This window comes from Helianthus annuus, chromosome 2 (assembly GCF_002127325.2).
Source record: "Helianthus annuus cultivar XRQ/B chromosome 2, HanXRQr2.0-SUNRISE, whole genome shotgun sequence".
In the NCBI taxonomy this organism is placed as follows: Eukaryota; Viridiplantae; Streptophyta; class Magnoliopsida; order Asterales; family Asteraceae; genus Helianthus; species Helianthus annuus.
This window is the reverse complement of record NC_035434.2, coordinates 150,157,404-150,180,818: the sequence shown is the minus strand read 5'-3', so window position 1 is coordinate 150,180,818 and position 23,415 is coordinate 150,157,404. Positions and strand designations below refer to the sequence as shown.

At 37.2% G+C, this 23,415-nt stretch overlaps 1 protein-coding gene across 1 annotated transcript; it reads right to left on the bottom strand.

Moving 5' to 3' along the window:
- Positions 1-14,218: 14,218 nt before the first annotated feature.
- LOC110924237 lies at positions 14,219-21,111 on the bottom strand. The gene is made up of 13 exons (XM_022168270.2): positions 20,867-21,111; positions 19,463-19,560; positions 19,266-19,348; positions 19,012-19,138; positions 18,840-18,903; positions 18,202-18,299; positions 18,025-18,109; positions 17,274-17,397; positions 16,512-16,613; positions 16,321-16,385; positions 15,488-15,569; positions 15,254-15,333; positions 14,219-14,437 (listed from the first exon to the last, which is right to left on the bottom strand). The coding sequence occupies exons 1-13, from the start codon at positions 21,055-21,057 to the stop codon at positions 14,380-14,382; spliced, it is 1,257 nt and encodes a 418-aa protein (XP_022023962.1). The 5' UTR covers positions 21,058-21,111; the 3' UTR covers positions 14,219-14,379.
- Between the last annotated feature and the right edge of the window lie 2,304 nt (positions 21,112-23,415).

Below are 23,415 nucleotides of genomic sequence, written 5' to 3'. Positions count from 1 at the left end.
AATGGGTCCAAATTCAAACGAAATGAAAAGTTCAATTCGCGCGAAATGCTGCTGATGTCATCCTTTCGATCAGTTTTTGACAAAATTGATCAAGTTCTAGGTTGATTTTAGGTCTGATTCTTTCAAGGATTTGTCAAAACAGTGTTTAGCACATAATATGTGAAAATCAGTCCATTTTAACCATGAAATCTTGATTAATTTTGAAAAGAAGGTGTAGAGATCAGAATTTTCCAGCGAAAACAAGCTAAATAGTAAGAACTCTTCCTCCTGAGCTCTGATACCACATGTAGGATCGTTTACTGACCCAAATGAGTCGATTAAAAGAGTTCTTAGACAGAATCAGAGGCGGAATTCATTGATTCAGTCTTCATTCAGCTTGTATGACACTAGAATATCATTAATCTGTCTTGTTTATTAATTTTACAACAGTTTACAGGCTAGAGACACTTCGACAGCACTTCGGCGTCGGAATCAAGAAGCATACAAACGAAATGACAACACAGGTATTTATAGGCAGTTGATTTCGTACGGAATGAGCATGTGCTATTTCGTGCGAAATGAACAATGTTCATTTCGTGCGAAATGATCTTTCTCGTTTCGTGCGAAATCACCAGTTTTACCTAAAAACCTATTTTCTCGTACAACGTGCCCTGGTCTATCATTTCTAAATACAGGACTCGATAGAAGACGAAGTCGACAGACAACTGCACCAACATAAATCTACCTGTAGATTTATTTTAAGAGAACGAACTCTTTTTGGCTTTTCATGATACTTTCGACTTAAAGCATCAGCTACTACATTTGCCTTTCCTGCATGATACTGGATATTACAATCATAATCACTAAGAATTTCCATCCACCGTCTCTATCTCATATTCAACTCCTTTTGCTCGAAGACATACCTTAAACTCTTATGATCTGAGAAAATGGTAAACTTACTACCGTACAGGTAATGTCTCCAAATCTTAAGGGCAAAAATTATGGCTCCTAATTCCAAATCATGGGTTGAATAATTCTCTTCATGATTCTTAAGTTGTCTTGAGGCGTAAGCTATAACCTTTTGACGTTGCATTAATACACATCCATAACCTAACTTAGAAGCGTCACAATAGACTACAAAGTCTTCAGTTCCTTCTGGTAATGCTAGTATGGGTGCGTTGGTTAACCTTTGCTTAAGAATTCTAAAGCCTTCTTCTTGTTTTGGTCCCCATTCAAACTTAACAGATTTACAGGTTAGCTTAGTTAAGGGAATGACTATTCTAGAAAAATCTCGAATAAACCTTCTATAATAACCAGCCAATCCTAAGAAACTTCTAACCTCGGTTGGTGACTCAGGGGTTTTCCATTTAGTAATCGCCTCGATCTTGGTGGGATCCACATGAATTCCTTCATGATTGACTAAATGTCCAAGAAACTGTACCTGTTCTAACCAAAACTCGCACTTTGAAAACTTTACATAAAGCTTTTCTTTTCTCAGTAAACTTAGAAGTGCGTGCAGATGTGCTGCATGTTCCTCTTTACTCTTGGAGTAAATGAGAATATCATCTATAAAGACAATTATGAATTTATCCAAATATGGCTTACATATTCGGTTCATCATGTCCATAAATGCGGCTGGGGCATTGGTTAAACCAAATGGCATGACAATAAATTCATAATGGCCATACCTTGTTCTAAATGCGGTTTTAGGAATGTCCTCTTCCTGTACCTTTAATTGATGATATCCTGACCATAAGTCGATCTTAGAGAAAAATCGAGCTCCTTGCAACTGATCGAACAGATCATCGATTCTCGGTAATGGGTACCGATTTTTAATCATGACTTTGTTTAATTCACGGTAAACAATGCACATACGCATTGAACCGTCTTTCTTTTTGACGAATAAGATCGGCGCTCACCATGGCGATGAACTTGGCTGTATGAATCCCTTCTCCAGTAGTTTGTCTAATTGTTTCTTCAATTCTTGCATTTCTGCAGGTGCCAACCGGTAAGGTGCTTTGGCAATTGGTGTTGTCCCTGGTAACAGATGGATTCTGAACTCAACTTCCCTGTCCGGTGGTAGTCCTGGTAATTCTTCTGGAAACACATCTGGAAACTGAGTTACTACTGAAATATCTTTTAGTTCTTTTCCTTTAGTGTTAGTGATTATAGAAATCAAATACACTACTGATCCTTTTCTTATATAACTAGCTGTTTTCATCACAGAGATGAATTTCGTGGATCTAGAGGGCTTATCAACTTTAATTGTGATCTTTTCACCCTTTGATGAGTTTACTTAAATCGACTTTTGATCACATGAAATACTAGCTTTATTGGCTATTAACCAACCATTCCTAATACAACATCAAATCCTGCCAGATTCATTGGGTAAAGGTTTGCAATAAACTTTTGATTTAAAAATTCTATTCTCGCTCCCTGCAAGATTTCGGAAATCTTAATGGTTTCTCCATTTGCTGTCTCTACTAGACATTCTTGTGGGAGTTTAGTTAATGGTTGGTTGAGGAGTCTGCAAACAAAGTATTAATAAAACTTTGGTTCACACCAGAGTCAAATAATACTTTGGCAAAAATATCATTAACTAAAAACGTACCGGCTATCACGTCCGGAATCATCTTAGCTTCTTCCGCAGTCAGAACAAATGCCCTAGCATTTTTAGTAGTCTTGTTGTTCATGGCTGGAGCTAGTTTCGGACAGTTCGGCATGATGTGACCCTTTTCTCCACAGTTGAAGCACATTCCATTATTAGGTTTCTTCATACAATCTTCTTCCTTGTGTCCTGGTATCTTGCAGAAATTACAATAGGTGGTGCATCTTCTTGAATGCTTCTTCTTGCAAGCCTTACAATAAGGTGCAGAGGTAGAACCTACATTTTTCCCACGGTTGGAATTACCGTAGCGAAATTCCTGGGTAAGCCTTTGAGCTAAGTTCCTCCTCTGATCCTCTTCTCGTGTACACACTAATTCATCAGTCAAGGTGTTTGCTAGTTCTACAGCTTCTTCTATAGTTTGAGGTCTAACCACCTTGACTACATGCCTAATCTCACTGATTAATCCCTAGATGTAATGGGAGATTAATACTGGTTCTGGTGATGCAAGGGTTGGTACTATTCTAGCATATTCGAAAAATAATGTAGTGTAACCCTTACTATCCACTCCAGTCATTCTAAGGTTTAGGAACTTATTTGCTATCTGTTCCTTTTCATTAGGAGGGCAGAATTTCCTTTCTACCATGTTCTTAAATTCCTCCCATTCCATATTGTAAACTCGGTCACTTCCCTTAGACTGAAGGATAGTGTTCCACCATTCTAAAGCTAAGTTCTTTAAAAGATTGGAGGCAAACATTATTTTATCCTCTTCCGCACACTTGCTTATTTCTAAGACTGCCTCAGTCTTTTCTATCCAGCGTAGAGCTGCAACGACCCCTTCATCGCCCGATAATTCCATTGGTTTACAAGACCAGAATTCTTTATAAGAACAACCATAAGACATGGTTCTTCTTCTTTTGGGAATGGGCACTTGAAGTATGGGTCCATTGTTTACGCTGTGTTCTGGTTCAGTAGGTCGCTTACTGCCATGATTACTTTTATTATCTGCTTCCCTAACCGTTTTGATAACATATGGCATTGCGTCTATAATCCCTTGTGCCACTATGTGTTGGATGGCACTGTTATCTACTTGGTTTCCATTATTATTGTTGTTCGGGTTATCGTTATTCTGGTTATTGTTACTCTGGTTTTCCTGGTTCACTTCATTGTCCATCTGAATTTTAAACATTTGCCAATTATTAATATCACAAGATAATATTTAATGCAAACAATCACACAACACACATATTGATCAAAATCGTCGAACATTGCGACTTTTACTCTTTCTTATACATTATGCATCTAATACAAACTGGAACTGGAATTTAAAATTACAATACTATTATGCATCCATAACTATTATCTAGAATTTTTTTTTTCAAACATACACACATATTATATATATTATTTTATTATTATTATTATTATTATTATTATTATTATTATTATTATTATTACTATTACTATTACTATTATTATTACTATTACTGGTATGGGTTCATCCAGAACTCCATATTACGCTCGTCATACTTCCAGACGAGTCATTCTCCTATCTGCCTTATCCTCTCACTACCTTCTAAAATCTCCTCACCAAAGGTTCGGAGTTCTTGCACATTTTCTGCACTCATTGGGGGTGCAGGAGCTGGTACTGGGTTTGGGAACTGGTGTTGGTGCATATTTGTGACAACAGCTTAGATTTGGTCTTTGGATATCTTGTAATTAGTTAAACGATAAACGGTTAGCGGGTTTAGCTTTGTATTAGTGAATTAATAGAGTTTGGCCTAACAAAACCCACATTTAGGTGATGGGGGACGAATTGGGCCTAGCCCATGTAGTAAACCCTAGCCTAATGTTGCAACCTTGTGTTATATAAACAAGGCTTTGCTTTAGGGGTTAGGTTAATCAGCCAAAACAGTTTTTAGAGAGAATTCGTGAGAGCAATTAGGCTTGGATGAATTTGGAGTGTGTTAGGGATTTTGATTGATTGTAATTCGTGAGATTGATAATCAATAGAAACCCGGTTTGAAAGTAATTTCTGTTTCTACTCATTCTGTGATATTCTGATCAAGAGGATTCCACACTCTTGATTGGATTGACAATTCTGTGAAGATCCATACGAATCAAGGGGACCTACAATTGGTATCAGAGCATTCGGCTCTTGAAGGCTCGGTTCAGAATCGTGCTTGGCAGAAACAGGAAGATATTTCGAAAATTTTGAAACCTGAAATTAGGGTTTCGAATTTTTTTTTGGTTTGATATAATTTTCGAAATTTTTCTTAATGAGAATTGGCTGTTTTGATCTTACTGTGTTTCTAGTTTTGCTGATTTGCAGGTTTTCGGGACGATTGGGTGATTGTTTGAAGGATTTTGGCTGGAAAGGCTTGAATATTCGAAGATTGTTCTTCGTGTTCTTCACGTTCTTCATTCTGTTTCTCACTGGTTTTCAAAAATTACTGATATTTTTGCTGTTTCGATTCTGCAGGAAAGTGTTGATAGAATCAGGAAAATCTCAGAAATTTGAAAAAGATTGAATTTCCAAATTTACAGACCAGCGAAATTATCTGGACCAACGAAATTAACAGACTAACGAACTTATCGGCGAAGTTAAAATCCAAAGGCGACTTTGGTAACCGTATAATTTTCCTCAGCGAAATTATTCCGGTGTTCGGCGACTTTACTGATCGTCGTAATAGCGAAATTGACCAGCGAATTTGGACGCGAAATTGAGCAGCGAAATTAACCTTGTTGACCAGCGAACTTAACCTACTTGAACTGCGAACTAGTGCAGCGAATTTGTGCTGATTTTCCAGCGAAATTAAGGGGTGGAATTTAAGTTGGCAAGCGTCGATAAAATTTCACTGTTTTGCAAATAGAATTTGATCCGTAGCTCGTTTCACTAAACCGTCTGCACAGTTAAATTCCTTGTATTCTTAGCACAGTTAAATTTCTTGTATTCTTGGAAAATCGCGAATTCGGTTTTCGACATTATATATCATTGGATTCGTCTTTTCGAGACGATTCTAACGGTGTAATTTGGTAACCACTATTTTCGGAGATATTTTGTACGGTTTTACCAGTCTGTTGCGTTAAAATGTTGAACATGACGAATTTGAATGCACCTAAGATGATGAAGGTGGAGAATTATCTTACATGGAAGGACATGTTCCAATCCTTCATTGAATATTGTAGATGGGTACACAAACCCAACACACGATTTTGAGGGCAGACCACGTAGAACAGACTATGTGAACATGCAAGAGGATGATAAAAAGATGTATGAGGCTGAAAAGAGAGCCTTAGCTGCTATCAAGATGTCCTTACCTGATGGCATCAAGCATACCTTTAATAAGTACACTAATTCAAAGGATATGTGGGATGCATTACAAAAGCGATATCAGGGAAATGAGAGTGCCACTCAGGCATTCATGGCAGAGATAGTGCCAATTGATGAGGCTGAAACTACTGTGAATGATGCTAAAGCTGAAGTGAAAAATGCTGAAGCAAAAGTGGATGCTGAAGTAGAGAAAGAGAGTGAAGCTGAACAGGTTATTGCTTATCAAACTACAGAAGTTCATGAGGAAGAGGTACAATCTAATTATGTGTGTTTAAGATGTCGTGAATTACAGGGTGAGGTTGACATGTTGTTAACACAAAACCAAAGTCTGGTAAGCGAGATGTCTAGCATAAAAGAGTCAAACTTTTTTGCTAAAAGAAACGAATCTTTATACTTGAAGAAGATAAAGGGTTATGAAAGTGAAATTGAAGCTCTAACATGCAAACTAAACGAAAAACTTCAAGTAATAGATTTAGCTCATGACACGATGAGTGAGAAAACAAAAGAGATTTCTGAAAAATGCAAAGAGTTGTCAGATGCACAACTTAAAATTGTTGAACTTGAAAAGAAATAAGTCAATTCAGAGATTCGTATTTTGTAATGAAACACATGATGGGTGGGTTAAAGAAGAGTAATGACAAGACTAGTGTGGGCTTTCAGGGCTTTAACGAAGTCCCACCTCCTCTTAGTCATGATTATTCATTCCTGCCTGATGAAGATGAGCTAACATACTTTATGTCAACTGCACCAAGTAGTTTCGCATCAAGTCAAAGCGAGGGGTCTGAGAGTGATGATGCTAAGAAGAATAATAACAGGGAACCCTTGAAAAAGATAAATTCACCTCCTAAGAGTAAAAATCAAACTTTTGTTAAAAAGATTAATTTTGTTCAAGGTAGTGATATGAAAAACGAAACAACTGTTATTGAAAATAAATCAAATGCAGAGTTTGCTAAAAATAAAAACAAAGAAATATCTGAATCCAAGCAAACTGAACCAAATTCTTCCAAGGCATCATTATCTGATGAGGGATCTACCTCAAAGACTCCAGCTAAGAAGTCTTTGAAAAGGAGATCGTGCTTCAGGTGTCACACCAAAGGACATGTAGCTAGCTGTTGTCCTAACAAAAAGAGTGAAGCACAAATTAGTGAAAAACAGAGAGGGAAATCATCAGAGAAGAAAGGTGATAGTGAGGAGAACGGCTCAAATTCTCCAAAGAAATCTGCTCCTAAGCAACCAGAGAATGTTGCTGTTGGTGTAGATAAGGCTGAAAAAGGAACTCCACAAGTTCCTCGTCTTCAAAGAAATCAACCAAGATTTCAGCCTAGATCTCCACCAGGCAGATATGAGAGACCTAGAAGCAGTTCACCTAGAATGAACAATTTTAATTCTAATAATTTCAGAAGTCAAGTCAATATCAAAATCGATACCAAAATAATGGTGGTCGAACTTTTTATAACAATGGCTTTAGAAATTATAACAATCAAGCTTCTTGGAATCAAAATTTTCAAAGGTCACATAGTCCAAACACATATAGGAACCCTCAGGACCAAAGACCTAGTGGAAATCAAAATCAAATTCCATCAACAGGTCTGAAATCCAAGACTCCAGTTAGGAGTAATGGATATTGGATGGATGTTCCAGTAGTTGGTGAATTTGGACGACCCAAGACCATTAAGGCTTGGGTCCCCCAATCTAACTAATTTCTTAGTTGGTGTGTGCAGGAGCTGCTAAGGGGGGTTATCAACTTATGGTATGTTGATAGTGGCTACTCCAGGCACATGACGGGTGATGTGAGATTGTTGACAGAGTTTGAAAATTATGATGATGGACATGTGATTGTTAAATGATTTAAAATGAAGTTCAAAGTGCTGAAAAGAAACTAATTGAACTTCACCGAGTCGACACACAAGATAACCTGGTAGATCTTTATACTAAAGCATTTGACAGGGCTCGCTTTGAACATTTAGTCGAACTCAACGGGATGAGGAATCCTGAATAACTGGTTTTTCATAAGAATTTTGTAAATAGTTTACTGCTTTTCTTAAAAATCATAAAAATACAAAAACATTAAAAAATCAAAAACATAAAAAAATAGAAAATAAAATGAGTTATCACTGTGTGAAAAAGAAGAAATGATAATACATCAGCAAGTTAGACTGTCGCACTAAAACTGAAATTAAATTGCTTAAGTGTGATAGCATCTTCATCATATGATGTACCAGTAGGCAAAAAGCATGAAATAATCAACTTACCAATGTGATATAAACCTAAATGAACTGTGTATGAGTGGGGAACACATCAGTGGTGTATGGTTTAATGACCTTAATTCTTGCGTTGATAGATTGCCAAAATCTGAGGTTTTGGGTCTTTATACTGTTATTTCATCTGGGGATATCAGGGTTGTCCTTCTGCTGCATCCAGATACATGCTGACCTAGGCACAACCAGGATATCTTAAAAGAGCAAAAAATGCCAAATCCCATAAATGAAGAAGCTCTCCTAGAGAGTCATTCAAATGTGCAAAATGCATAAATCGTACCAAAAATGGTATTTGTCTTAGCCCTCGTTAGATATTTTGGTCTCTTTGCTGTACGAAAATACTGACCTGATCACCAATTATCTATCGTTGAAAAAACAAAATGGATGAATTCAGTATACTCACCCACTACGATGAATCTTTGTGCATACTTTGATCGCGGGGGTATATCCTGAAGTGGGACACACTAGTATATCAGTAATAAAATTACCTTAACGTATCATACGGTAATGGTACTTGAAATGTTCACGCATTTTGTTTAAATGGACAAACATACTGGTAATCGTCTTGGACTGCTTTTCACGAAAAAATATATAAGAATTATCTAATAGTGTGAAACAGTTTGATTTTGGTGATATGATCTTCTTACCAGTGATTCTCACAAAAATAGAGTGTTTATTGTTTTTGTATTTACTTGCTTTCAGAAAATATAAAAATCCAAAAATAGTGTCTTTTTCTGTTTAAAATTCTTAATGTACGGAAAACTGTTATTCTTGGAGGAATTGTTACTGATAGGGGAGACGGTGTTAGAAAGTGAGTTCAAAATTTTAAATCATGCAGGTTCTTGTGTGTTGGACAAAAAGTTTTGCGTGTTGATGTTAAGTTGAAAATGCTTAATCTGTGATACAGTTTAACTATCTCTTGAAAAATAATAATTTATTTAACTTTGTTGAAAAATTCTTATGGTTTCTCGAGATGTTTGTTTTATAGTATACAGATTGAAGCAGTATGTTGCTGAGAAGTTGCTGAGAAGATGAGAGTTTGATTGGATGCATGGTAGAACCTCCTTTCTACATTGCAGACAAGATTGAAGAGTTTGAAGATTGCTTTGCAAATGCTGAACTGGAGTTTACTCAAGTGCTAACGTGTTGAAGATTTGGTGATTGGATGCATCAGCTTAGGGGGAGTCTGTTGCTGACAGAAGTTGTTAAAGGCTAAGCTATCCAAAGACCAAAGACAGTGCAAGACTACATGAAGATTGCAAGAAGACTGAAGACAAAGTTATTTTATGAAGCTATTGTCAAGGGGGAGTTTGTTGGTGCATATTTGTGACAACAGCTTAGATTTGGTCTTTGGATATCTTGTAATTAGTTAAACGATAAACGGTTAGCAGGTTTAGCTTTGTATTAGTGAATTAATAGAGTTTGGGCTAACAAAACCCACATTTGGGTGATGGGGGACGAATTGGGCCTAGCCCATGTAGTAAACCCTAGCCTAATGTTGCAACCTTGTGTTATATAAACAAGGCTTTGCTTTAGGGTTTAGGTTAATCAGGCAAAACAGTTTTTAGAGAGAATTCGTGAGAGCAATTAGGCTTGGACGAATTTGGAGTGTGTTAGGGATTTTGATTGATTGTAATTCGTGAGATTGATAATCAATAGAAACCCGGTTTGAAAGTAATTTCTGTTTCTACTCATTCTGTGATATTCTGATCAAGAGGATTCCGCACTCTTGATTGGATTGACAATTCTGTGAAGATCCATACGAATCAAGGGGACCTACAACTGGGGCATGGGTTCTTGGTAAGGGTAAGGATTCTGTAAAATTTCCCTGATGTATTGATCGTTATCATAGTAAGGATCTAGAGGGTCCAAGTCTGGGTAAGCTGCTAGGTTTGGCATGGGTTCCTCTGCCAAAATGTAGCGTTGTTGGTAATCCCTATGGTCATCAAACCACGGGTCGTAGTCTGGGTCTAAGGGATTGGGTGCTGGTACTCTAGGTATCTCAGTGGGGTCAAAATCAGGCATAGGGATTTGATTTTCTAAGTTGACTTCAATTTCCATTGGTTGTGTGGGAAACAGTGGTAATGGTTGGGGTGCTATGAGTTGCTCTAAATTAGGGTCTGCAGCTGTAGTTGCTAAAATATGAAAGTTTGCTAGACTCCTATTGAGCATATCCTGGGTGTGAGCATCTGTTTCTCTCTTAACGGCTGCTAAAGCTCGCTGTTATTGTAACTTTTTCATCCTCTTCCTACGTTCATGCGCTCCTCTGCTGAACCATCCTCTTTTCTTAGGAGGAATGGTTCTTCAGATTGGGCCTTGAACACGAATATCCCATCTTCATTGTAAGTTGAATACCTTGAGAGGGTAGGCTGTGAAGAGGTGCCTTCGTCCCTAGGTGAGCTGGACAACTGACGGTAAGCGTCTGAATGTCCTTGGTAGCTCATACTGTAAACTAACAAATAGTCAAATAACACACAACAATAAAATATAGACATGCACGTAGTTCTGTAAATAATTTCCTAACATTTTGAATAATATCTTGGTGTCAGCGGAACACTTCTGTGGCTGAATCAGTGGCTTAGCTCTGATACCACCTTCTGTCGCAACCCCCGTCCGCTAATTACCTGGGAACGGGCGGCCGCAGTCAGTTTCAGTGGTATCGGTGTTTATCAATTTGGTAGCGGAATTTACATCAGGACCGTAGTTAGGAAATATTTTATTAGAGTAAAATACCACGCTTTTATAATATTAAACACATGGGAAAATCCCAAGTTTCAAGTACACACATTTTTATAGGGATAAACCATATTTTATTTAATAAAACATCTCTTTTTAACCACTTTTCCAAGCCTTCAGTGCTGTCCAACTGCCTTCTATTTGGCTTTCACATTTTGTTACCTGAAACGCGTTTAAAAACATTTTGTCAGTGGGAAATACTTGTGAGTGAATCCCAGTTCAATCAAGATAAGTAAAACCGTTTTACAGTATTGAGGGCAGTCGCGCAATTACATTTGTTTCCATCTACTTTAATTACCACCCACGGTACTGTCAACCCGACTTGTGGTCATGTTACTACTCACAATCTAGTAACAAATTTTGTATACAAAACCCCAACATACCTACGATAATTATAGAATACAAATACTCAATCACTGTTTAATATAATGTTAATTATTTGAGGTTTTGTAAAAACAGTTTACAAAAAGGATATTACTCACAAAAAGGTTTATACAAAAAGAGGATTACTCACATTTCTGTCTTAGGGTTTTCCTTAAGGATTTCTCGATGATTATCTATTAATTACACAAATGCACACGCGTTAGTATAATAACCCAATATTTACATTAGTAATACCCTCCCCGAGACGGCATTCCAACGACTACGTCGAGCAGAATCACGACAGCCGTTACGGAACCCTAGATCAATCGGGCAACGTATCTAATACGTAACCGGGGTTATGATACTTACAACGAGGCAGGGCTTCGCTAATTAAGGGGGGTATAATGCCTGGGTATAGTGCCTACTATAGAGAAATGAGAGAGATAATTGTGGTGAACGATTTTGAATGAGAGCCGAGACTCTCAATTTATAGGCTTATCAGACAGGGCGTCGCGCCCCGCGACGGAGACCGGGGGGGGGGGGGGGGGGGGTTCGCGTACCGCGGCGTAGGGGTGTAGGGCGTAGGCTTGCTGATTCGTTGAACTAGGCTTGACACGGGGCTGCCACGTGGCAGCTCAGGGTGCCTCCTCGTAGCCAGGCTGTCGCGCTACGCGACGGGTGTGGCTAGGGGCGTCGCGCTACGCGAGCACCTTTAAAGTTTTGTTTTTATTTTATTTTAATTATATGAAGGTATTCGGGTCCATTTTTCGTATACGGGATGTATTTTAGGACGTATAGGGACATTCTATATATTTTAGGGGTGTCGGAAGTATTTTAGGAGGGTTGTTATAAAAACTAATACATGTTCATTCAAATGACTAAAACCAGAAATTGTCAAATACTAGTTCATCCAACACAAACAGATTATCTAAACAAACAGATTTCCAAACCGAAACTTACAATTCAGGCTCAAATACATGTATTGACTTAAATGCACAAACATGTTATCTAGGGGATTACCCTTGATCAAACATCATTCTCAAATCTGTCATTCATTATCATTCATAAATATCATAAGTCATACAACATTCATACATATAAACTACATGGGTTACTCCTGATCATCAATGACTAAAACCCAAAACTTGACCAACCCAAGTAACCCAGTTAAACTGTTGTAACTAACACTGATCATCGATGACTAAAACCCAAAAATGACCAGACCAAACAAACCAAAAACAACAGTCATAGTTAAGCTATTAATTATGCATCATATATGTACAGGAAATGAGCCTCAGGCCTTCACAGGCGACAGGCAAAACATAACTCAACCCGAAACCCCCTACCGGTCCTCATCAGAATCCCGGTTTTAGATCCTAATGTTCCGCCTTGTAATCTGGACCCTGATTCCCACTAGAAATGCAAGAAAAACAAACCACATTTTAGTTACTATACAACAATACACGAATCTAATCACGAAATGAAATTTCAAATACAAAATTAAGACAATGTCGTACCAATAACGTGGAATGTGATTAGGACAGTAGCGTATTGTCTCATCTTGATGATGATCGGAGTTGTGTGTCGTCGGAAGGAGGTGTCGCCGGTGGGGATGTTGAGCGAGAAAGGGTTTTAGGGAGGAAGGATTGGATTGTGGCTTATCATGTAAGTTAAGGGATTAAAAGGTTGGTCAAGTTTCAGATTTAAGGGAAATGACCATTCTGCCCTCCCTACCATTAAGTTATTTGACGGTCAACTAACGGCTATCAGTGGGAGGGACTTGATTGCGAGCAATCGACAACCACAGGGACCGGAGTGTTCGTTCTTTTCAAATGAGGATAGAACATGTGATTGGGTGAACCCAATGACTGAAATTGTACTTTACTCAAATAACTCTATGTTAAATTTAGAAGGTTACTTTCACAATCATATACATCTTTTATTTAAATCATATTTGATATAAACAAGGTAGTATCAATAGCTAGATGACCTTAAAATCAAATGAAGTTGGTTGATATCCTTAAAATCAAATATGTTTAATACCTTAATTATTTAATTTCTCTTCATTTTCTTTTTCTGCTTTGATTTAAGCTTATAGTTTTAATAGATGCCTACTCGAGTTCCTTAATATATAAGTGATACCTTAAACTAGTATCAGTTGTGAATGATTAACAGGCACTGAAAGGAATAATTTTGTATATGAATTTGAAGTTGAGAAACATTAACTTCTGCCATATCAGGTTTATATAGACCCGCTAATAATACCAATTCTTTAATAAATAAATAAGTTGGTTTGGATAATTTTTATTTGTCAGATAAGTTCTTTTGGGTTACTTAAATTATATAATATGTCAAAATGAGTTAAAATGGGTCCCAATTAGCCGGCAACTATCGGGTGCCACCACCGACATCATCCTCACCACAAGCGCCACCGCCACCACTAGCCGCCATGAAAACAATATAATGGGTGGTGAACCCGTTTTGATACTTTTTTTTTCTTTCTAAACAACCTGCTTCAACTTGAGCACATTTTGGTTATAACACGTTTTAACACGAGTCAAATTGATACTTTTTTAAACAATACTTTTGACCCAAACCCCTCTGACCCGTTACTTAAGTCAATCCAGCCGGCTTAACCCGCTCGTTTGCAAGGGTTGGTTAAATAATGTAGAAAAACTGTAATATTTTGCGGCGTGAATGTGAGTTACAATATAAAAAATGGAAAACTGAAATGACAAAAAGAATAATAGTAAAAGAAGTTGAGTTCAATGGAAAGTACCAAACTCTTACATGTCTTTAAGGTTGAGATTTTTCTGGCAGATGAGTGTTTGATTTAGTGAGAAGAAGTTGTGTGTATAGTGATCAACAAAAGTATCGTTGATCCTTTCACGTATATGATATATATGCACGCGTTATATTTGTGAGTTTCAAAATCGCGACAAAGGAACAGAAGAGAAGTTTTATTTTACATTTCGAAGCAGTAATTTTGCCAATGAATATTGGTAGTGAACAAATAGCAATATATCATAATAGTATGCTTTCCGACTTTCTGTGCAACTAGTACTTCAGTCTTCATTACAGTGTGTAGTATATTGGTTGAAATATTACACATATATTCCAAGGCCAACCAACTTTGGATTTGTTTCCACCATCCATGGAGCCCTGTGCGCATGCATAAGCAACTTCTTAACTCATATACATATATGTGTGTGCGTGTGTATTGCATACATGTGTAGGGTTGGGTTCATTGGGGAATCACAAAAAGTGGAAAACCGGAGAAAATAGTAAAAATCATTAACAGGAGTAAAGTACAGGAGTAAAGTACAAGGATGGTCCATGTGGTTTACCAAAATTTTGGATGGTCTCTAGCTTTCCAAAAGTACATAGATGGTCCCTGTGGTTTGCACTTTGTAACACATTTAATCCCCAACCAACAAATCTCCAAGTTAGGGACTAAATGTGTTACCAAGTGCAAACGATAGGGACCATCCGTGTACTACTGGAAAGCTAGGGACCAAATCCAAAATTTTGGTAAACTACAGGGGCCATCCGTGTACTTTACACTTAAATAAAAATCATTTTTACATAGGAAAAAAGAATCTTTTACATAGAAAAAATTTTATTTTTACATCATTTCTTTGGAGCTTTTTCATATAAACAAATGTAGAAACCGTTCAAAGAAAAATATTATTTTTTTTGTAAAATAAGGATTTACTTTTTTTTAAGGTTTTTGAAAAAAAAAATATTTCAATTTTTTTAATGGCTTCTACATGTGTTTATATAAAAAGCTCCGAAAGAGATTAGGTAAAAATTAGTTTTTTACATGTAAAAACGAATTTTTTATTGGTTTTTTTACATGGTTCCCGTTTTCCCGCTTTTTTTGTGGTTCCCCATTGAACCCCACACTACATGTGTATATACGCATCATGAATTTAATTTATACGCAACATGAAGGGAAGTGAAAGGTAAGAATCATACTTGTGCATTACGAAATTAATTGTTCCTTGTGCAGCACGTTCAAGGAGAAGTTCCCGAGCTTCAACGGCAATACCTTCCGGCTATAGAAAGAGTCAAAATTACAAATTTACCCTTTCATTGTTTTGCTTTTCTTGTAATGAGATGGTATATATGTAATATGTGGTGTATGAATTATTTTTTGTGGTGTATAAATCACCTTCCGTTATATTTAGTTTATGTGGTTTTGGTGCGTACCTGTTCTGGAAACCATACGCCTGGTTGCGTGTTACCCTCAAGAACAGCAAGAGCAAATGCAGCTACCGAATAACCAACTGATCTGGAAACCATTCATGCACACATGTCATCGATGCTTAGAATCAGAGGCGGCAAATGGGTTGGCTAATGGGTTTGGGTCAAAATGGGAAATCTTAATGCAGGGTTGACCCGAAAGCAATATATTTTCACTTGGTACATAATTATTGTGTTGAATCTAGTTACAAAACCTATAGTTTTAGAACAAATAATGCAAGTTACACGGATGGTCCCTGTGGTTTGCACTATTTAACACATTTAGTCCACAACCAACAAATCTAAAGGTTTCAGCAGGTCCAGGTTAAGGACTAAATGCGTTACAAAGCGCAAACCACAGGGACCATCCATGTGACTTTCGGCAACGTTAGGGACTAATTGTGTTACAAAGTGCAAACCACAGGGATCATCTTTGTACTTTTAGAAAGCTAGGGACCAAATCCAAAATTTTGGTAAACCACAAGGACCATCTGTGTAACTTTCATTATTTGTTCTAAAACTATAGGTTTTGTAACTAGATTCAACACAGTTATTATTGTGTTGAATCTAGTTACAAACAAACCCTATAGTTTTAGAACAAATAATGCAAGTTTCTTTTGATAAAACAATCTAGAAGGTTTTACGCATTTTGAATAATTGCTTTAGCAACTTTTAACCCACTCAACCCGTTTACCTCATTTTAGCTACTTTTTTTGTATTTACCCATATATAAGATAAAATCTAACCCGAATCGACCCATTTAAGTTTTTCAACAAGAAGTCGAGGAAAACATGACTTACATAGATAGGCTTCTATGACTGAAAACACCGATTGTTTGTCGTCCTCCTGAACACTCCAAATCAACCTGACCCGAAGAGAAAAAAAAAACATATAAAGTTACCGAAACTAAACTATGGCTATCAAAGTCTTATAAGTGGAGATTGTTGTTATTGTTATTTTGTATAAAAAGAAAGATTTTTGAACTAGTTACTCTTAATGAGACGCGCTCTCCAGCATAGCCATCAATGACGCGAACTACTGGATCAAACAACCGAACCATCTCTTGTACTTTGCTTCTGTCTCTTAGGACTTCCTAAAACATTGGAACCAAACATGTATGATGAATGTGGGACCCTTGTTGAATTCTATAAGACTAGTAATCACGGGTCATCAGCATTAATTATATGAGATAGAGAACAAAATACAAGTGATATTTAACAAACTGAAACATGATTTGCATATAAAGCAGTAAACTGAAACTAATTAGAGGTGCCTATTTTGGCCCATTTACGGATCCACTTGTGAATGGGTTGATTCTGGCTACTTTCAAATGATAAACTTAAGAGTAAAGTACACAGATGGTCCCTGTGGTTTACCAATATTTTGGATTTGGTCCCTAGCTTTCCAAAAGTACATGGATGGTCCATGTGGTTTGCATTTTGTAACGCATCTAGTCCGCAGCCAATAAATCTAAAGGTTTTAGCATGTCAAAGTTAGGGACTAAATCCAACCCAACCCATTGGGACCCATACAAGAGGTTGCATGTACAAAAAGTGTTTCATATCAAAACAAATTTTGTACAAAAGTGTTTCAGATCAACCCAACCCAACCCAACCAATTTGGACCCATACAAGAGGTTGCATGTATTGACCCGAAACCGATTTGGCCCATTATCCAACATTCCAACCAGCTCGTTTTTCCACCTATAATGTTAATGTCTAAATGTATTGCGATCTTCACATGTATATCTTACAGAAGGAAGGAAACGAGTCATTGCATCCATGGCCCAATTCCAGATAAACGGTGCAGTTCCAAATCGAGCACTAACGGTTGGAACTCCAAGGACCTCATGTGCACTTGTCACTTCTGGCAAGTTCCTAGAAGCATTGAAGGTTTCATGCATAAGCTACCAATAAAAGTTCCTAACGTTACGTATAAAATATAAGAGTAAAATGTCATTTTCATCCCTGAGGTTTGGCCAGTTTTGAGACTTTCGTCCAAAGGTTTGTTTTTCCGAATCCGGATCCAAAAGGTTTGAAATCTTGCATTTTCATTTGGCTGGTTAACTCCATCCATTTTTCTCCGTTAAGTCGGGGGTATTCCGTATTTTCGTCTTTTTATGTAGTAAGGGTATTTTGAATACTTGTAAATTATGCTAAATGCTTGTTTATAAAGTGAAAAAAAAAAGCAAATTGCCCTTTAAGTTAACAAAAAAGACAAAAATAACCCAGACTTAAGGGAGAAAAATGGATGGAGTTGACGAGCTGGATGAAAATGGCAAGATTTCAAACTTTTTGAATCCAGATGCGGAAAGACAAACCTTTGGACGAAAGTCGCAAAACTGGCCAAACATCAGGGACGAAAATGGCATTTTACTCAAAATAGAAAGATTTCACATCCATATGATTATATGCATCCCCGTTTATCCGAAAGACATGAAGGTTGAAACATAGAATGCATCGTGATTTATCCAAAAGATATGAAGGTTGAAACATAGAACTTACAATAGATACACGTCTTTTTTCCCAATTCCTTTCCCAAAGTCAATGTTGAGCATTCCGCTATACGGTCTTAATTTGATTTTCTCTCCTGTTAAATAGTTGCTTACTTGTTAGCATCATGATTCATGAAACATAAAAACATTATACCAGAAGCATAAACAGAAATACAGAGTTACAGACCTTTGTTATATGCAGTAACCTCCTCTCCAAGAAGTAGAAAACTAGTGGCTAATATTGTCGGGCCCGCACCACCGGTTCCTGCTGTGTAGTAGTAGAATCTGAGACAAGCATATCATCAGATCATGCGTGTAAATTAAAAACATAATATTTTCGTTACCGAGGAACACATGGTATAAAATTTGAGTAAAATGCCATTTTCGTCCCTGAGGTGCCACTTTTGGGACTTTTGTCCAAAGGTTTGTTTTCCGCATCTGGATCCAAAAGGTTTGAAATCTTGCCATTTTCATTAGGCTCGTTAACTCTATCCAATTTTATCCGTTAAGTCAGGGGTATTTCCGTCTTTTTTGTTAACTTAAAGGGCAATTCGGTCTAATGGATTCGGTCGGGGGTATTTTAAATGTTTGTACATCAAGTGAAAAAGACCGAATTGCCCGTTAAGTTAACAAAAAGACAAAAATACTCCTGACTTAACGGAGAAAAATGGATGGAGTTAACGAGCCAGATTAAAACGACAAGATTTCAAACCTTTTGGATCCAGATGCGGAAAAACAAACCTTTAAACGAAAGTCGCAAAACTGGCCAAACCTCAGGGACGACAATGGCATTTTACTCATAAAAATTATTGAGCAGGTTAATACCTCAGCCGTTCAGGCTCACCCTTACTTTCGCTTTTTGCAACACGTACCAGCTCTGCTGCCATCACTGTCAGGATACGAAGATAAACGATAATGTGAATTAATTAAGTTTTATGAAAACTTATTAATAGTTAGTTATTCAATCACATGTAGTCTTCTGAAAGAAGGTTTGTACAATTGCTCACGCCTGGATAGATTCCACCGGTAGTTATTGCGGGAACTTTTGCGGCCAATGCTTCGTTCATAAATGACTTTGCACGCAATGCATAACTTGTATCATCACACACATCCAGATATGCGGTCTAACAATGGATGAAGACAAGTCAAGTTAAATTACATTGTATGGAAATAATGTGTTGAAAGTATTTTAAAAACGACAGATTGCTATAAGTTCAAGAAATCATGGAATTAGATTTACCTTGTTCTCACCTTGGCCCGTATGGCAGCTTCGAGAACTGTGCAATTTTCTGTTTGTTGAAATGGCCCTGCAGCGTGTACCACAAGATCGACATCTGCAGAAGTAGAATGTGTAAATGATATTAGACTTGGCTATTTGTGCTAAATAAAAAAAGAAAAAAGTATATAGATAAAGGACTTTTTCATATATTTTCAAAGAATTAACACACCAGTCAAAGCGGAGTCCAGTGATTTAGCGTCGTTTATATCAACTTCTGCAAACTCAGCATTATTCCCGAGTGTAGCCACCATACTAGCACCTTTTTCCCTGAAATATGTTATGATATTTCAGCATTATGGTTATAGAAAAATACCAAGATACCTTGAATACAGTTTTGATGGTCGAATTAACCAAACGACAACTGAGAAAGTTTAGCGTTGATGGGTTTGATTCACTTTTGAAACAAATCTTTTCTTTTTTGTGGAAATCATGATATTGAAATGGCTAACATGGACAACAATTAAGCTAACCCGAAAAACCGGAAATGGTTAATATCACCCGTAGCCATTATTATGTGTTTTAACTATGTCAACACGGTTGTTGATATGCAAATCAAGAGTTGTCGATTGTTTTAATGTGGCAACATCTGAACTGTTTATGTCTACCGATTTTGAATATATTATTGCGTAAAATGACGATTATACCCTTCATTTAAATGAGAAAAGCGACAAAAAGAGGAGAAGTTAACAGAAAATTCTAACTCGGTTTGCCAATTGGATGAAAATGGCAACAAAAATGAAACCTCAAGGATCCAAAATACAAATAGTTTCATTTTTGGACTGAAGTGGCAAAAATGGCCTAAACTCAGGGACCATTTTGGCATTTTACTCAAAAACAGTTCATGATCTGCCTACTTTATAAATGCATCCAGATTACACATACACCTAATTTATCAGCTAAGCTATCATTAATATAGATATATATCACCACTACCACAATAAACAGGGCCGTTCCAACGATTTTGGAGGGCCTAAGCGAACTACAAAGTCGGGGCCCTTGTGAGACTTAAACCTAAAAGAATATCAATCCGCAATAGCAAATCGCAAAATCAAGTCGTAAATTGCGAATATCAAATCGCAAAATTGCTTTTTGTTGGTCACTCAATCGCAAATCACATCATCGCAAGCAATCGATAACCCCTAATTTCTCCCCCAATTTCCATTCACGTCAGTTGCAGTTGCGAGGTCTAGACACTTTACTTGTTTGGGTCATTATGTCTTTATCTATGTGTTTGTTCATTTAGGTTAAATACACATGTAATATATGAAAGAAAAAAAATATTGGAGGCCTCTACTTTTTTGGGAGTCTTTGTCTAGAATGCTAAGCCTATCGCTCCGGCGTGACAATAAAACATTAACAAATGAATCCAGGTGATTAACTGAAAAAGGAATCAAAGCCTTTACATTAGTAACACGACTAATCTCTCCCACACTGACACAACAACACCAGTTTATCTGAACCTACTTGCAGATACAATTGCTCTGAACAACGTGCTTGGTTAAACCACCGAATACTCTTTTAGACGAACAATCAACAATTTTTTAGGTATTCTAATATCGAAAAGGAATCGAACCTGTTACGACCAGCAATGACGATGCGGAGGTCAGGGGAAAGCTTGGAGAGAGCGATGGCGGTGGAACCACCAACTCTACCGGTTCCTCCGAGAACTAGAACCCTAGAATTGGCAGTTTCCGGTTGTAGACTGGCGGAAGCCACCGTCGGAACCCTAATGCTGCACCAGTGGCGCATACTAGCACACGCCATAATGCTCCACTGTGATCGAACGAACAGAGTCCTATCCGGAGTTCGTTATAATATCTGTTATGCAAGGTATATATTCATTGTAATAATAATTTTGTTGTAATAATTTTATATTTAAAATAACATATTTAAAAGAGTTAAATGCCATTTTAGTTTACGTTGTTTGAGCCATTTTGGCAGTTTAGTACAAATGTTTCATTTTTCGTCTGTATGTTCAAAAATGTTTTACTGTTGCCATTTTAGTCCATTGGGTCAACTTCATCCATTTTTTCTGTTTACAAGAAGGGCAATTTAGTCATTTTATATGTAATTCTGTTAACTAGAAGGACAATTTGACCATATAAAATGATCGAATTGCCCTTCTCGGTAACAGAAAAAATGGATAAAGTTAATCCAGTGGACTAAAAATGGCAACGGTGAAACCTTTTTGAACCCACAGGCGAAAAATAAAACCTTTGGACTAAACTGACAAAATGACTCAAACCACAAGGACTAAAATGTCATTTAACTCTATTAAAAAAAACTAGACTTGGTGATTACAGTTTGGTTTAACGGGTTTATATATAAGTTAGTTGTGGGTCAAATCCAGGGTCATCTTTGAGAATGTTAAAAAAAATAGGCCTTTGACGAGATTAAAAAACTGGGTTCTATATATCTTTAATATCATACATTCCCAACTTAATGCGCTTAAAAGTTTTGTCTTTGTCAATAGATCCCCCACCATTAATATAAACTATAAAACTAATAACTATAAAGCCTATTAGCTAAACATGTAAAGTAATTAACTAATTAAGTTTAAACATCTAAGTTAGTAAAACAACACAATTCCATACCTTATCAAACTTTTAAAATTCAATATCTAAACATTCAGACAATAATACCTAACTTCTAAACATCTAAATTAGTAAAACAACACAATTTCATACATGTCAGTGATTCGTGCAATTGTGCAAACTCTAGGCGAAGGATTGAAGGTCGACCAGTAAAACAACATGATTCACGAACTCGGATTCGTCGATGTTGGGGCCTGGGCTGCTGTTGTTGCATCGAAAAACATGGATTTCGGATTCGTCAGTCATGCTGCAGTGGTGTTTCGTATTGCATCGTGTTCGTTGTGTTACTTTTTAGCGCCCTCACATTGAACGGCGATTGGGGTTAGATTATTTTATTTGAGTTTTAATGTTGGATTAAAATTTGGACCAAAGGTTTGGGTTTAAACTTTAAACAAATTGGATTTAGTTTGGGACTTAGTATGTATAAATAGATTGGGTCAAAGGTAAAATAGATTGGGTTTACAATTGCAGTTTATTTTTTTTTTTAAATTGGCCCAATTTTGGTTTAGTATGGTGTTAAAGTTTAAAGATGGATGTTATTTTAATATAGAGTGAATTGCAATACATATTTGCAGGTGGTGTCCTTTATGTTTAAAATTGACGAGTTTTGTACTTTGTGTTTTAAATTCTTGCACATTATGTCCTTTAGGCCTAACCTAGTTAATTTTTTTCAGTTAAATCTAATCATGTGCCTTGCACATGAGGGCAATTTTGTCACTTTACCTTTTAGAGACTGATTATATAAAAACTTAAATAACTAACCATTTTATTAAAAAAAAAAACACTTTAACCACCATCATAACCTCTGTACCATCTTCCTCATGCTTCCTCTGTACCACCATAATCACCATCACAACCTCCTTCCACATGTTTCCACCATAACCACCACCACAACCTCCTTTCACCATCACCACAACAGCCTCCTTCCACCACCGACACTACCACCACAACCACAGCCTCCTTCCACCACTACCACCTGTTTCCACCGTACCCACCAACCCACCACCGTTGCAACGACATCATCACCACCCATCCACCCCGCCACCACCACCAAAATTTCATCCAAACACAAACCCTAACCTCCTTCCACATGTTTCCACCATAACCACCACCACAACCTCCTTTCACCATCACCACAACAGCCTCCTTCCACCACCGACACTACCACCACAACCACAGCCTCCTTCCACCACTACCACCTGTTTCCACCGTACCCACCAACCCACCACCGTTGCAACGACATCATCACCACCCATCCACCCCACCACCACCACCAAAATTTTCAGATTCAGTACAAACCCCAAATTTTTCAGATTCAACTTAATTCAACAAAAATATCCTAAAACTAGGTTAAATCTAAACCTACCGATTTGATGATTTGCTGAACCTGATGTTGCACGAGTGTTTGGTGTAGTTTTTCGACGTATGATTTCGTTTCGTTCTTCTTATTCGTCGTCTCAAACGTCGTCGTCGTTTCATCTCCGATAGATCCACAGCTTCCGAAGCTACTAGAAGATTCCGATCGCCA